This window comes from Leopardus geoffroyi, chromosome D1, assembly GCF_018350155.1.
Source record: "Leopardus geoffroyi isolate Oge1 chromosome D1, O.geoffroyi_Oge1_pat1.0, whole genome shotgun sequence".
Taxonomy (NCBI): Eukaryota; Metazoa; Chordata; class Mammalia; order Carnivora; family Felidae; genus Leopardus; species Leopardus geoffroyi.
Genome location: NC_059329.1, coordinates 96,679,499 through 96,695,621, shown reverse-complemented (window position 1 = coordinate 96,695,621; position 16,123 = coordinate 96,679,499). Strand labels below are relative to the sequence as shown.

General features: G+C 46.0%; 1 protein-coding gene across 3 annotated transcripts in view; it reads right to left on the bottom strand.

The window, feature by feature from the left end:
• The window catches only part of EXT2 (exostosin glycosyltransferase 2), a 147,768-nt gene extending 131,751 nt beyond the window's left edge, over nucleotides 1–16,017 (bottom strand). Inside the window, exons 1-3 of one of the 3 annotated variants that reach the window (XM_045485042.1) lie at nucleotides 15,910–16,017; nucleotides 4,656–5,221; nucleotides 3,389–3,478 (exon numbers count right to left, since the gene is read on the bottom strand). In XM_045485042.1, the coding sequence (XP_045340998.1) occupies nucleotides 3,389–3,478; nucleotides 4,656–5,191 (626 nt within the window). In that variant the 5' untranslated portion in view covers nucleotides 5,192–5,221; nucleotides 15,910–16,017. Of the gene's footprint in view, nucleotides 1–3,388; nucleotides 3,479–4,655; nucleotides 5,222–6,451; nucleotides 6,572–15,909 lie in introns of those variants that run through there. The other 2 variants (XM_045485041.1, XM_045485040.1) reach the window with 2 other exon arrangements.
• Nucleotides 16,018–16,123: the final 106 nt, after the last annotated feature.

Genomic DNA, 16,123 nt, shown 5'->3' with positions numbered 1-16,123 from the left:
GTCGGATGCTCAAGTGACTGAGCCACTCAGGTGCCTCATCATCTCTTCTTTTATACAGGTTTGTAACTTTCCATAACAAGTTAAATAAAACCCACACAAAGTGGAAATCTCTGTGAGAGATACGTGCAAAGAAATGATAATAAAAATCCAGGGTAGTAATAATATTACAGAACATATATGAGAAAACAAAGATTAGTAAAGTAAGCATTGAAGAGGTATAATTTGCTCCCACTTAAAATGGGTGTATACAGAGGTGACTGGGTGGTTCAGTCGGTTAAACCACTGACTCTTGATTTTGGTTCAGGTCATGATCTCATGGCTCGTGAGTTTGAGCCCTCCGTCGGGCTCTGTGCTGACAGCATGGAGCCTGCTTGGGATTCTCTCTCCCTCTCTCTCTGCCCCTCCTCCATTCATGCACGTGCACGTACTCGCTCTCTCTAAATAAACATACATACATACATAAAGTGGGCATATATACCGGGGCACCTGGGTGGCTCAGCCAGTTGTGCGTCCAACTCTTGATTTCCACTCAGGTCATGATCTCACAGTTCAGTTGGTGGGTCTGAGCTCCACATCAGGCTCCATGCTGATAGTGTGCAGCCTGCTTGTAATTTTCTCTCTCTCTCTCCCTCTAGCTCTCTCTCTCTCAAAATATAAAGAAAACTTTAAAAAATGGGTGTCTCACACACACACACGTTTATGTATAAAACCCACAGGAAAAAGGCTAGAAAAAATACATAGTACTTAATTATCTTTCGGTAAGGGAGTGAAAATAGAGGAGGGTTTGAAAGCATATTTTTATATTTCACTCTTTATACACTTGCACATTGTTACAGTCTTGTACAAAGAAAGTATACGTTATCAGGTATATCATGTGTAGGATCTTTAAAAATTGAAAGAGAAATAAAGACAGATTTAAGCAGCACGAAAGATTATATGCTGAGAAGACATTTCCTTCTGTCCTGTTCCTTGCATTTCCCTGAGTCAAATCATTCTCAAATAATCACACCTATGACCTTAGACTTCAGGAGACCTTAAGAGACAGTCTAATCTAGGCTGCCTGCTTTCTAATTTCCAAATAACCTGATACGCAGCTCCTGCTAAAACCAGTGTATATTCATGGCTCTTGCTTCCTCTGAATCCAGGAGCAAGGACAAATGATAAGAAAAACTAACAAAAAATCTGCTCTTCCTTCCTTCCAGAAGACCACCCAGGTCTCAAAACGCAATTTCCCATGTGCAGAGATAACGAAGACTAAACAGTGATTCATTACTTGCTATAGGATTGCCATAACCGCTTACAAAAATACATGCACAGGGAAAAAGATTTAACCTTCCTGATCCTTAACACCTAAGCACCAGCAGGAACTCAAACTTCTTCCTGACCACTTGACACTTTCCTGCAGAGACATGAAACCCCATTTCACATGTGCACTTGATAAAAATAAAATCCTTCTCCCATGCAAATACATATACCAAAATGTCAGCAAAAAGTGCAACGTCCCATATAGAAATAAGGCCTTCTCTATCAAAAATAAACAATTAAAAAAAAGCGGAGGCGGGGGGGGCGCCTGGATGGCTCAGTCGGTTAAGCATCCAACTTTGGCTCAGGTCATGATCTCGCAGTTAGTGGGTCCAAGTCCTGCATCAGGTTCTGTGCTGACAGCTCAGAGCCTGGAGCCTGCTTCAGATTCTGTGTCTCCCTTTCTCTCTGCCTCTGCTCATTCTCTCTCTCTCTCTCTCTCTCTCTAAAATAAATAAACATTAAAAATTAAAAAGAAAGAAAGAAAGAAGTCCTTCTCAAAATAATCCCAAAACAGCAGGTAGAGACACTGCATTCCTAACAGCTTTTTCTCCCCTTCTCTGTTCCCTAAAGTATTTCTCTTTCCCCGAGCAACCAAATCCATAAAACAGTAGCCCACTCAGGTCTGGCTGGGGCTGAGGGACAAACCAGGGCTCACCTTGTGTTCGGCTGGTTTCTACCGAATGTGTGTGGCCTGACTGCCCTCTATCGACCAAAATGGTTCCTACACCAAAGGTGAAGAGTGGTCCTGGAGTGTATGTAGGTCTCTTGTAGCATTAACAGTATTTCCAGATAAAAACACAACACTGACCCTATATAATCACATAAAGCGAAAAGAGCTTGGGTTTAATTTTCCAGGGAAAAGTAGTGTTAAGTGCAGATTTTCACAAATGACAACAGTGTCAGCCTCCGGGAAGCTGAGAGCATGGCTGGCCTCAGGTTACTCTCTAACCTTTGCCAGTAACAATCACTTTAAGAATTAAATATCAACCATAATAAAATTACTTTTAAGTGAGTTTTACGTAAGTTTACAACAATCCTGTACCTTGAGCACTGCCCGGGAGCCCTACCCTGGGCCTAACATTTCTGCTCTCCTCAAAGCCTTGAATCAAGTACCAGGAGAGGAAGGCCAAGCGGACCTCATTCCCAAGCCTTCCAGGAAGCCTCCAGCCCAAGGGGTTCAGCCGCTGTATGAAAGGGCTGACGAGTACAGTACATGAACTAAGAATCATAATCATGCGATCTCGGCCACCCCGTAACATAAGTCCTGTCGGGAAGGCTTCATCAGGAAGAAAGGAAGGCAAGAAATGGGTGGGGGCGAGGAGGGGAGGGAGGAAGGAAGAGCCCCACTGACTTAGGCAATGGAGAGTAAATGACAACCAGACTGCCCCCACCCTGTCCTCCGACGTGACGGGCTGTGGGTGTCACTTTCACACTTCTGCAACCCCTTCCCACAGTGAGCTGTGGCTCCACTTTTGGCAAACGCTCCCAAATTCAGACAGAGCACACACAAGCCAATCATGAACTCAGTCTTGGGGGTGGGGGTGCGGCACTAAGGACAGCATAAGTCAGACCGAGAAAAAAAGACAGTTTTTTAAAATGCGATGCTACAGGAGCGCCTGGGTGGTGCAGTCAGTTAAGCCTCCGACTCTTGATCTCAACTCAGGTCATGAGCTCACAGTTCGTGGGTTCGGGCCCCACATCAGGCTCTGTGCTGATGGTGTGGAGCCTGCGTGGGACTCTGTTTCTCCTTCTCTCTGCCCCTCCCCCATTTGTGTGTACATTCTCTCTCAAAATAAATAAATACACAAAAACTTTTTATAAATAAATAAATACACTAACTAAAATGCAATGATACAGTGGAAGTTCTGGTCGGTTCAACACAACAGATTTAAGTAGGTCAGGTCTCACTACATCTAGGTCCTGAGGAGGTAAATGCCAAGGGCATTTTTTTTAATTTAACAAACAATTCTGATGACGCAGTCCGTCCCACTAGGCTTAGAAAATGACTTCACAGGAAGGAAAGGGTCTTGTATTTCCTTGATCCTCAGAAACCCCTCACAGGGACAACTCCAAATACAGTTACCTGTCTCTGGGGACATCCAGCGCTGTGTTATAATCGGGGGGACCTCCAGGCAACATGTTGAACAGCAGGTGGTTTGTACCTCGATCCCACCTATTAAAAAAGTATACATGTAGGGGAATTCACATGTCAACTCCCAGGAAACAAATACAAGGGTCAGTTACTGAATGACAAGCAGCAAATATCCCCAACCCAAAATAGGCCCACTTCTCGGGTGTGCAAAGTGAATTCCTAGAAGTCCCAAGAGGACATCCCAGGCCACCCTGGTTCCTCAAAAGAAAAACATGGGTGGATGTTTACTTGAAGTTTATCCACTACAGAAGTGCCCATGATTAGGACAACCTGAAAACTATCTGAATGTGCACCATCTGGTTAAAGAAACAAAAAAATATATAAAATATATAAGGCTGGCTTAAATACAGAATGGGACGTGTAAAATGGAATGCTATACAACTCTTAAAATTATATAGTAAAAGAATATGGAATTATTCAGAAACAGATTCATAACATATCAGGGGAAAAAAACAGCATAAGAATATATAATGTGTAATCCCTTGACAAAACGTATATGTACACTGAGGTATGCATATATTTCATACAAAAATGAATATTACACGCATATGTATTTATTTTTTATACAAAAGTGACTGGAAAGGGTGCCTGGGTGGCTCAGTCGGTTGAGCATCTGACTTCAGCTCAGGTCATGATCTCGTGGTCCATGAGTCCGAGCCCCACCTCAGGCTCGCTGCTGTCAGCCTGTCAGCATAGAGCCTGCTTCAGATCCCCTGTCCCCCAATCTCTCTGCCCCTGCCCTACTCGCACTCTCTCTCTCAAAAAACAAATAAAACATTTTAAAAAAAGTGACCAGAAACTAACATCACAGCAGCATCATGGAACAAACCTTACGTTCTTCTTTTTGCTTCCTTGTATTTTCAGACTTTTTACAGTGAACATGTATTGTGTAAGTAACAAAGAGGGAACATTTAAGCATAAAAGGAAAGGTGTGGGAAGATAAGCCATCCTTAGATTCTAAACTCTGAGATGCTGAGAGCCCACAGCAATAGCACTGATGGCCAACTGCTTCTCACTGGAACACAGGCCAGGTGCTTATGGCGTTGGCCTCGTCCCCCAAGTCAGTCACTCACACGCATGCCCTCCCTCGAGCAAAGAGACAGCAGCTGGAGCCAGATCAAGAGAAGAACCACTCCCTCTCCCTGGCCTTCCCTTTAGTTCCCCAAGGACTGCTCCCGTCTGTGAAAGTACTAGCTACCTAGAGAGCTGGGCCAAGGCTTGTGCTGTCTCCTTAATGCGGATCGTGTTCTGGTTAAGTACGTCGATGGACGGGACGAACAGGCAGGCGCGGCTGATGTCATCGGTGTAGTAGTCACTGTCAGAGATGGCCGTGAGCAGTTCGTTATACTCCCGGGAGATGGTGTTGCTGACTGGGACACCAAAGTCATCCACGTACTTCTTCAGAGAGTAGATGTACACCTTGATTTTGTTCTTTGGGTTGAAGCCACAGCGGTAGACGTCAAAGCACGTGTGCATCCTGCAGCTGAGATCGCCCCGCTCGGGGATGGGGCTGTCGGCGGGCAGCCTGACCACCGGCACGTCCCGGACGCTGCGCTTCTCCACGCTCCAGTCGCTGGAGGACTCGATGGAATGCGGCCAGAACTGGAACATGCCAGTGGCAATGAGGCCCAGGAGGACAATGGAGAAGAGGGTGATGTAGTAGATTCGGTGTTTGCTCTTCATTCTTGGGATGAGGGCAGGACCCCGGATATTGTATTTGACCGACGCACACATAATGACACAGGCAGCCTCTTCCTCACGCTCCTAGTTCCAGGGGGAGAAACGAGAAAAATGAAGTCTTTAGGGTGGCAAATGACTTAGTATACCTATGTCTTTCCTTTAAGTGATTTAATGAAATAACGAAAAGGGATTTTTGACCCTTCTTATAAACATAGACAAATATATATTTGTGCATTAAATGCTACATGACATATTTAATACTACACATACTAAACATAAATATTGATAAATATAAAAAGAGAACTATAACCTATAATTACACATATGAGGAAAGCATTAAGTGGTAAATGTGTGGGGCCTAGGAAGAAGGGCTCTGACCAAGGAAGAAAAATCAAAAGCAGAATAGCTAGATAGTTGTTTTGCTTTGTTTTCTCTAACACTTGCCCAATAGAAACTGATGCTTCATCTAGACAAGCTGACTCTTGGTTATTCTAAAATCTGCTTTCATTCACTTACCCAAGCAGCCCCGGGTGAGCAGGCACCCACCATGCACTGTGCAGGAAACGAGGAGGAAAGCAAAGGCCCCACCTCATGGGAACGGATATTCCACTGGGGGAGGTAAGACAAAACTCTAACAAAATGCCAAATGCAAAAATATCACTAGGAAAGTATCAATGAAGTGCCAAGGGCTGTTAGAGAAGAAAAGATGAATCTTTAAGTAAAATACACATTGGTGCTGGTGCTTCATAATGAAGGTGACAGATGACACGCTCGGATAGAAGGAAGGAATGAAGAAGAGCACAGGGAGACCAGGAGGAGGGAAAGAAGGCTCGATGTGGTGGATCGATTTCCGAAGACTGGTGCCAGCAATCTACATCTTTGAGGGTGCGTGCTACTTTTCCCATCAAAAGGCAGAATGTGAATCTGGGCTAGCCTCGTGACTTGCTCTGACCAAGAGAATGTGGCAGAAGTGACATTCGAGGGCTTCTGAGCTCAGGCCTTAAGAGACTCCGCAGCGGCTGCTTTTGTCCTCTGGGACTCCGGCTGCCACACCGCAAGGAAGCTGGGCTCCCAGCTGAGGGCAACTGCAGGGAGACCCCAGTGGAAACTCTGTGGAAGAGGTAAGAACCAACCCCAGAATCTGGAGCAAATCCATGGTTGTTACTGTCATTTAAGCCACAACACTTGGGGTTGGTTTGTCATACAGCAACACGTAAATGAAACAGCCAATAACCATCGCTGACTGATAGAAAATTCTTAGTCCTCAACTGAAAAGACAGACTTTCCTTGTAGATCACAACTTAGGATCCTTACCAGACAAACCTGCCCCATCCGATGCCTAGATACTGTAGGGAGGGCAGAGCCACGTGGGCGGTGCCACGCCTCACAGACCCACGAGGTTACTGCAGTAAGCCACTTTGGCATGCCAAGTGTCAAAGTCCCAGCCTATGAAATGGCCTCATTCCACTCACTGGTCTTGCAGAAAAGCTATTAATAAAAAGGGAAAATAACTGAGGAGTCCACAGACCATCGCAAAGGTTAACAGCCATTTTTACTTTGGCTAAATGGAGCTCTCCCCAACTGCTGCCCACACCACAAAACTGCCCCCTGCCCAGCTAGCTGAATACCGCCAAGCTTTGAATGCTGTAACCCTTATCAGCTTTTCGGGCAAAATGTAAATAGTCATGAACGATTTCAACTCCCATCTCTTGAGACCATGAGTTAGAACCTAGAAAATTTGCTGGTCACAGACTGATGCACGAAAGCACACACATTTTAAGCTCAAAAATTAGCATCGCTGGGGAATATATATCAGTCATCCAATATATACTCATTGGGTCCAGGAAGATGGGAGTGATTTCACTTTTTCTGCCATTCTAACAACCAGTTTGCCCCTACTACCTACCACTGCCAGCCCCGCCCCCCCACCCCCACCCCCACCCTACCCCCGTAGCTTTCTTGCCACACTCTTGGGTCTCTGCGCGACTTAGAAGACAGGAAGTTTCAGGACAAATGTGTGCCAGGAGCCAGCTGCACGCTCCACGGCCTTCACTGCTGCAAGTTAGAACGTCCCACAGGCTCTCCAGGTGTATTTACAGCCTGAATCAGTGGTTCTCGAACACCCAACGGGTGAGAATCACAGAGACCACTTGTTACAAAACAGTCCTTGGCCCCAGTGTGGGAGCTTTGTATTAGCAGGTCTAAAATAGGGTCATAGAATCTGTCAGTTTAGCAGGCTCCTCAGTGTTTATTTTGTGCAAACAGGTTTGAAGTCTTTACTGAAATTAAACAAACCAATTTAACACAGTGGCTTTCAAGGTTGTTTTTTTTTTTAACTAAAACCTGCCATAAGAAATGCATTTTACATTTTACATTTTATATTGACCCAGTACAGACACAGGTGTGTGCATGTGTGTGTGTGTGTGTGTGTGTGTGTGTTTGTATTTGAAATAAAAGCTTGACAAAACATTTAATCTTAGTATACAGCACTAGCCATAGAATATGTAATGAATACTAAATTTTTTCCATTGTTACTCTACTGCTTTTGTTAAAATTCTGGCCTTACCTACTAGATCAGTTCAATCAGCCAATAATTTAGACACCCATAGTTTAGAAAAAAACTGATTTCATATGTAACAAAAGTGGGATTAATGGAACAAAAATAGAATCCACACATGAGCTTACAAATGTTCACAAGTTATAGACTATGAGAAAGGCACTATCACAACAAAATAAACCTAAGTAGAAGGAAATAATAAAAACACAGTAATTAACTAACTAAACAAAACAGAAAGGATCAACAAAGCTAAAGTTTGCTTTTTAAAAAAAATGAATAAAATCGACATTTGATATAATTCTGGTAGGATTAATCAAGATAAAGAGAAAAAAAGCACAAAGAAATATCTGGAATGAAAAGGGGAACATAACTCTAAATGATGCCTGGATTTAAAAGATAAGATGATATCAATAAACTTATGCCAAGGTATTTGAAAACTTAGATGAACTAGAAAAATTCTTTAAAAATATAATTTCTTGGGGCACCTGAATGGCTCAGTCAGTTGGGCGTCCGACTTCGGCTCAGGTCATGATCTCATGGTTTGTGAGTTCAAGCCCCACGTCGGGCTCTGTGCTGACAGCTCAGAGCCTGGAGCCTGCTTCAGATTCTGTGTCTCCCTCTCTCTCTGCCCCTTAGCCGCTTACACTCTGTCTCTTGCATTGTCTCAAAAATAAACAAACATTTAAAAAAAATTTTTAATATAATTTCCCCGGGGGCGTCTGGGTGGCTCAAGTCAGTTGAGTGTCTGACTTCGGCTCTAGCCATGATCTCGCAGTTCATGAGTTTCAGCACAGAGACTGCTTCTGATCCTCTGTCCCCTTCTCTCTCTGCATCTCCCCCGTTTGTGCTCTCTTTCAAAAATAAATAAAACCTTAAAAAAATTACACACACACACACACACACACACACGTATATATATATAAATTTAATTTATATATAAAATTTAATTTCCCAGGGCACCTGGGTGGCTCAGTTGGTTGGGGCATCTGACTCTTGATTTTGGCTCAGGTCATGATCTCATGGTTTGTGGGTTTGAGCACCACACTGGGCTCTGCACTGACAGTGTGGAACCTGCTTGGGATTCTCTCTCCCCCTCTCTCTCTGTCCCTCCCCTGCTCACTCTCTCTCTCTCTCAAAATAAACATTAAAAAAAATATATATATATATACACATATACATATACATATATATGTATATATATATATGTATGTATACATACATATATATATATATATATATAAAATTTTTCAAGGAGAAACAGCAAACCTGAATATTTGTATAACATTAAAGAAATCAAATCAAAGGTTTAAAAATCTTCCTAGAAAGCAAATCCTAGGCCCAGAAGATTTCCCAAGTTTTACTACACATTCAAGAAATAATTCCAATTTTACACAAATAAGTTCCAAGTTCAGAAAAAAGGTGAAAACATTCCCCGGCTTATATTAGGAGACTAGTATAACCTTAATACCAAAATCTCACACAGGTGGATTTCAAAGTATGTCTGAGGGCTCCCCACAATCCTTTCAAAGGCTCTGAAGTGTTTTTATAAGAATACTGGTAAGATTTTTTCACTTTCATTTTTGAGGCCATGTGATCCATGGTATTGCAAAGACTGCAGAAATAGATATGAGAATCCAGCTGTCTTCCGGTAAGTTTTTCCTAATATAATGAAAGATACCAACTCACAGATTCAAGATCTCAAGTCCAAGCAGAATATACACAAAGAAAACCCCACCTACGTATGTCAAAGTAAAACTACTGAAAAGAAAGCCAAAGACAAATGTTAAAAGCGGCCAGAGGGGAGAAAAATCTATCCAAGGTAGATTAAAAAGCTACACATTACAGGCAAAACTATAAAATGTTTAGAACAGAGATCTCTACGGCTTCCGAGCAGAGAATGATTTCTAAAACAAAATACAAAAAAGTACAAACCATAAAAAGATAAAATGATAAATTCTGTGTCACAATTAAGAATTTTTGTTCATCGGGTTGCCTGGGTGGCTCAGTTGGTTAAGCGACCAAGTCTTGGTTGCGGTTCGTGGGTACGAGCCCCATGTCGGGATCTGCACTAAAAGTGTGGAGCCTGCTTGGGATTCTCTCTCTCTTTCCCTCTCTCTCTCTGCCCTTCCCTGCTCACTCTCTCTGTCTCCTCTCTCTCAATAAACAGTTTTTTGTAAAAAAAAAAAAAAAAGGACACCATAAGTTAAAAGACAATCAATAAACTAGTAGATACCTGCAATACATATAACCAATAAAGACTAGCAATGAGAATAAAGAATGCCTACAAAACAATAAAAACAAAACAAACAAAAAATAGAAAACCGGACAAAAGACAAACAGGAATTTCACAGAAGAGGAAACAAAACCAGCACACCAACTTTTGAGAAACACGTTTAGTCTCATTAATCAGGGAAAGTACAACCACAATGAGACACCATCTACCCACAAGCGCAAGAAGTATAAGAATCAAACACACCACCCAGTGCTGGCAGGGACCTGGCACATCCTGGTAGGAATGTGAACAGGCTCCAGAGTCCCAGGTGGTCAGCATAAGGGCTGGAGAGAAGAGGAGCTAATGCTCCTACGTTAGAGTCCTAGGCATCACATTTTGCTTCTACTCGTCAGTTTGGTCCCTCTGCCCCCTCCCCCCCAAAAAAAGAACCAGAGACAAGGATGGAGGTGCAGGTCGTTTACTTACTTGGAAGGTGACCCCAGAAAGCCAGAGCAGCTATCAAGAAGAGAGAGACAGGGAACCAGGGAAAGCCAATAAGAGGTGCGTGATTTAAGCCGGTCACTGCGGTGGGCAACAGGGACTCTAGGAGGGCTGGGAAGCCTTTAAGAATCATGTAGACTACACCTTCTGTCCCTCAGAAGGATGAGAGCCCAAGGCATTTATCTCCCAACTCCTGCACACTACTGCTTGAGGGTTGCCTGGTATTATTATCAGCTCATACTCTGTACTCAACAACCCCCAAAATATCTGGATACTATCCTTTCTTTGATGTACGTCAGTCTGATACAGAGCTGCAGTTTCTTGAGGAAGGACTGGGTGAACCTCCGTCTATATTTGCAAGGATGCTGCAAAGTCCTCTTCAAAGAGATCCAGCCTCCCTCTCAATACATAGGATATGGGTCTGAGCTCATGTCGGAAAACAGGATTTTTCCATTGCAACAGCTGACATCAGGCTTCTATTTGCCCACTCTTGGGTTGTTGTTTTTTTCGGGGTTTTTTTTCTGGTAAAACAAGTCAAGCGATACCCTAGTTGGCCGCCCATCTATACTGCCCTCAAGAATACCATACTCTAGGGGCGCCTGGGTGGCTCAGTCAGTTGAGCATCTGACTTCGGCTCAGGTCACAATCTCGTGGTTCACGAGTGGGCTCTGTGCTGACAGCTCAGAGCCTGGAGCCTACTTGACCTTCTGTGTCTCCCTGTCTCTCTGTCCCTCCCCACCTCGTACCCTGTCTCTCTCTCTCTCTCAAAAATAAATGAAACGTTGGGGCGCCTGGGTGGCGCAGTCGGTTAAGCGTCCGACTTCAGCCAGGTCACGATCTCGCGGTCCGTGAGTTCGAGCCCCTCGTCGGGCTCTGGGCTGATGGCTCAGAGCCTGGAGCCTGTTTCCGATTCTGTGTCTCCCTCTCTCTCTGCCCCTCCCCCGTTCATGCTCTGTCTCTCTCTGTCCCAAAAATAAATAAAAACGTTGGAAAAAAAAATTTTTTTTTAAAAATAAAAAAAATAAATGAAACATTAAAAAAAATTAAAAAAAAAAAAAAAGACCATACTCTTTTAGCATCACAGAAGACACATAGGTTACGACTTGGGCCTTATATCCCACTATGAGTATTGGTCTAGCATGTCACTGATGGTTAGTGCCACCACCTCTGCTACTTCAGAATCCTATCATGCCCACAGATCCTCAGGAACCCAATTCCATGTCACACCTTCTGGAGTCAATTCTGGCCCGCAGGGGACAACCAACACCAAGCTTCTCAAAGACGCTGGCCTCCTCTGGGTGTTCACGTTACCAGAGAGAAGGGAGTGAGCCCTCCTGGGAACACCAGCCTCAAGCAATAAATCAATTTCAAATCTCCATTTCCCTATGCCCCTGATAACTTCCTCAACACCTGCCAAGACAGCTCTGGCGTCTCCACCTCCTTTACCATAGGCCAGGCCCCACCGGCACCACCGACATTTTGAGCCAGGTCATCCTTTCCTGCGGGGAGGCAGAAACAACCCCCAGTTGTGACAACCCACCACATATCCGGATTGCCAAACATCCCCTGGGGAGGCCAAGTCACCCCTAGCTGAGAACCAGTGGTACCGATCACTGTCACGTTCAAGTTTCAAGGAATCTGTCCAGCAGATTGGCTCCAGTTGCTCTTGCGAGATCATTAAATCCTGAATCCTGAGGCAACACTCCCAAAGCAACACAGCCTGTCCCAAGCGGCTTTACAGTCCACCACTAGCCCGCTCTTCACCTAGCGACCTCCAGACTCACTCCCACGCGTGCGCCCCCAGCTCCTGCTCCTGCCTGTGAGCCAGGTCCCATAGCTCATTCGGTACAAAAGCTATTTCTCCAGTAGCAGGGACTGTCCTTGCCCACTCGGGCAATGCTGAGATCTGGTGAAGGGGGAGGCAGATCTTGAGGAGGATATATACCATCCTGCAAGGCAATGGCCTTAAGCGAGGTCTTTGCAGAGTGTCCGAAAAGCAGTGGATCCTTCCGCTGGCCCAGGGGATCCAGGGAAACCTGGGGCTTCAAAGTTCTCAGCGCTTCTACCAAACATCTCCACCCTGGTCTCACCCGGTCTCGCTTTAGCAGCGGCCGCCTGCCAAGGCTGTGCATTCGGCCTCCCCTGCAGTTCTGCCATGATGATGATTAAGCTCTGGGGCTGATTTTCAACAGCCTGCCCTCCAGCTGCAGGAGATGCCGCCACAGAGCCTTCTGTCGCTCACGGTGTATCCTGAGTTGGTGTCTGGCTGACGTGAGCCAGACCTTACCTCAAGGCTCCCGGGAAGAAGGCAAGAGACAGCCAACTCCGCCGGCCTTATCATTACCGTTGCCCACATACTGCTTAAGTGTTAGAGCCACTGTAGTAGTCACTGCTTCCCCTTCTCCCTGAATCGCATCCCTCCCACCGCCGGCAAGTCATGTAACTGTGATGCCAGAGAGTACCAATGGTTCCCACCACCAGCAGAGGGGTCCTCGCTGCCATCTGAGGGTGAAGGGTTCCAGTTTCACAATACCATTCTCATCAGGGCTGGCTTTCTAGAGCCACTTCTCGTACCATCTGTCTTCAGTTTATGTTCTGCCAAACTAAGAAAAAAAAAACTCGAAAGCAGGTAGCTGGTAGAAGGGGAGTCCACAGAGCCAGAGTGCGGGACAAAGGAGAGGAGTCAGGGAAGGACAGAAAGCCATCAGGGTTACCGCACTGAGCTGGGAAATGGGCTTCTGTCCTCTGCAGAAGGATCCATCTGCGGGACTATACAGAACACACCTCCGAACTGTCTCTTTAAAGGATGAGAAGCTATGGCATTTATCCACTGTAGCCCATCCCCCAGTGGCTGAGGGCTATTCCAAGATATAAACTCACATTTCCAAGGCATGCCCTGCACAGGCTAAGCGAGCTCCCACAAGTTTTTGCCAAATAGCTAACAGATACGGTGAGTGCTTGAGGTAGAATAAAAACTATTTTAAAACGAGGGGGGAAGTCTTAAATGAAAAAGGAAAGGAGGGGCGCCTGGGTGGCACAGTCGGTTAAGCGTCCGACTTCAGCCAGGTCACGATCTCGCGGTCCGTGAGTTCGAGCCCCGCGTCAGGCTCTGGGCTGATGGCTCAGAGCCTGGAGCCTGTTTCCGATTCTGTGTCTCCCTCTCTCTCTGCCCCTCCCCTGTTCATGCTCTGTCTCTCTCTGTCCCCAAAAAAATAAATAAACGTTGGAAAAAAAAAAAAAAAAGAAAAAGGAAAGGAAAGGATGAGAGATAGAGCGAAAAAGTCCCTTACTCAGTGGTGTTTCAGAAACAGAGAACCTTCTTGGTGAGCATCCACGCACCTTTTACTGACCTCATCACAGTATCTGCCACGTTATATAAAATATTTGCAAGTCTGGGGCACCTGGGTGGCTCAGTCGGTTAAGCATCCAACGTCGGCTCAGGTCACGATCTCACAGTCCGTGAGTTCGAGCCCCGCATCACGCTCTGTGCTGACAGCTCAGAGCCTGGAGCCTGCTTCGGATTCTGGGTCCCCCTCTCTCTCTGCCCCTCCCCTTGCTCATGCTCTGTCTTGTCTCAAAAATAAATAAACATTTAAAAAAATAAAAATAAATATTTGCCAGTCTCTTCTACTGGTTGTCATGTTCTTGTAGTCAGTTTCCACACACTGAAGCTCAGAAAGATGTATTCCCCAAAACCATCATCCAAGAGAACAAGTAATCATCTTTCCATCCAAAGAGGACACTCACTACCACCACCGTGTCCAAAGCTCCTGATGCTGGGCTTCTCTGAAGACAACAGACTGAAAGGAGGCTTCTGCTAAGTAATGTTCCATGTAATACCACAACCCAGATGAAACAAGAATTTCATAACTAAGCCCTACAAACTTCATCTTCCTTAAAACATATCAAACCTGTCCCTGCAAAACACTGGAATCATCTGGCTAGCTGTCAAGCACTGACTCACTGGAAAAATCTTTTAACTCCACTCTAATGTCAGGATGAGCTGCATTTTCTGTTCCTGGAATTATTTATTCCTAAAATTTGCCTGAAAAACCCTTTCCTTGGTGCTTCGGGCTATATCCAATCCACTTAGTCCAATGCTTTGAGTCACAATCTCTGGTCTTAACCTTTTTAGAAAAGCCCTCACAACTGAACTCCCAGGGCCACTGCTACACTGGAACTCAACCCAACAGTGCCTGAAAACAAAGGAACCAAATATTAGCAAAGGTAGGAAAATCTGCAATTCACTGCCTTACCTGATAGGGTCCTTTATAATTAAAGCTATATTATGGCTAGCCATCCCTAAAAATGGTGAAATTTTCAAGGGGGAATAAAAAGTGCTTCTTTGTGGGAATTATAATACAGTGCATACACTAACTAATAACTAAACTTTATTGAGGACTTACTACCTGCTACAATCTGTTTTAAGCATTTTGTATTAATTTAATCTTTCCAACAGTGCCACCTGACAAGCTATTATTATCCTCATTTTACAGACAGGGAAAGTGCAACGGGAAGCGTAAGTAACTTGCACAATGTCACAAAACTAGAAAATGCCAAGGCTAGGATTTGGAGGACGGTAGCCTGGCTCTGGAGCCTGAGCTCTCAAGCCCCATGCCTCCCCTAATTACCTTTAACACCCTAGATTAGATCTACCTTTTTCACTCAATTAGCAAAGCCAGCATAACTTGACGAACCCAAACCTATCCATACCCAGCATATGCAGCCAAAAGGCTTAAGTCCGCGGAAGTGAGAAATGCTGGAAACTGACTCATATACTACCGCGAACAGCCTGTGAGCCCTGAAATTTACAAACCAAGTCCAATGTAAGTCCTTAGAGCACTCAACTGACTTCAAGAATTAAAATTGGCATGTTTCTATTTCAAGGGATCTTCAGACAAGGAGCAAGTCAAGGACGCTTCCAGATTAGCAACTCCCAGTTAAGTTACACCAAGCAATCATGTGAATCTCGAAACTGTACACACAGATCTGGTTCCCACCGCCAGTAGTAAACCTCCAAACGCCTCTGAGCTTCGAGCCGATGCCCAAACTCAGGGCATCTTTGGCCACCTTCCCCACCAGTCTTTCCGCGCACCAGAACCTGCCGGGATGCCACAGGCCACGGGAGAGCCCAGCGCTCCAGAAGGCGCCGCGTAGGGAAGCAGATCTCCGCAGCTCGCGGGACGGATGTGGCCGCGGGATGGCAGAGGTCACCGCGCAGGATGGGCCCTCTCTTTTCGGGGTCCGGAAAGAGAGGAAAGGGGCCGGCGGGGTAGGCGTGGGCAAGGGAGACAGGTGGGCACCCAAGCGCGGGGCGGGCCAGGGGAGCGACGAGAAGGCGGTGCGGAAATCAAAGCGCTCCCACAGCTGGAGAAGTAGCGAGCGGCCCCGGCGGGGGTGGGGTCGCCTCTCACCGCCTCCAGGCCTCCGCGCGGCCCGCGGTTCCCGGCGGCCCGGCCTGACTCTGCCGCTGCCACCGAGGCCCTTCCGAGCCGCGCTTACCTCGGCCACGGTTGCCTCCCGCTCGGCCCCGCGCTCGGTCACCGGCGCATGCCGCGGGGCGCGGGCCACGGCCGCCCAGGAGGAATCGCGCCGAGTCGCCGGCCGCCACCGCCGGCGCCGGGTCTGCGCAAGCGAGCGGGGAGCGAGGCGCAAGCGAGCGGGGAGCGAGGCGCCAGCGACCGGGCTTGGTGACGCCTGACACCGGGCTCACTGC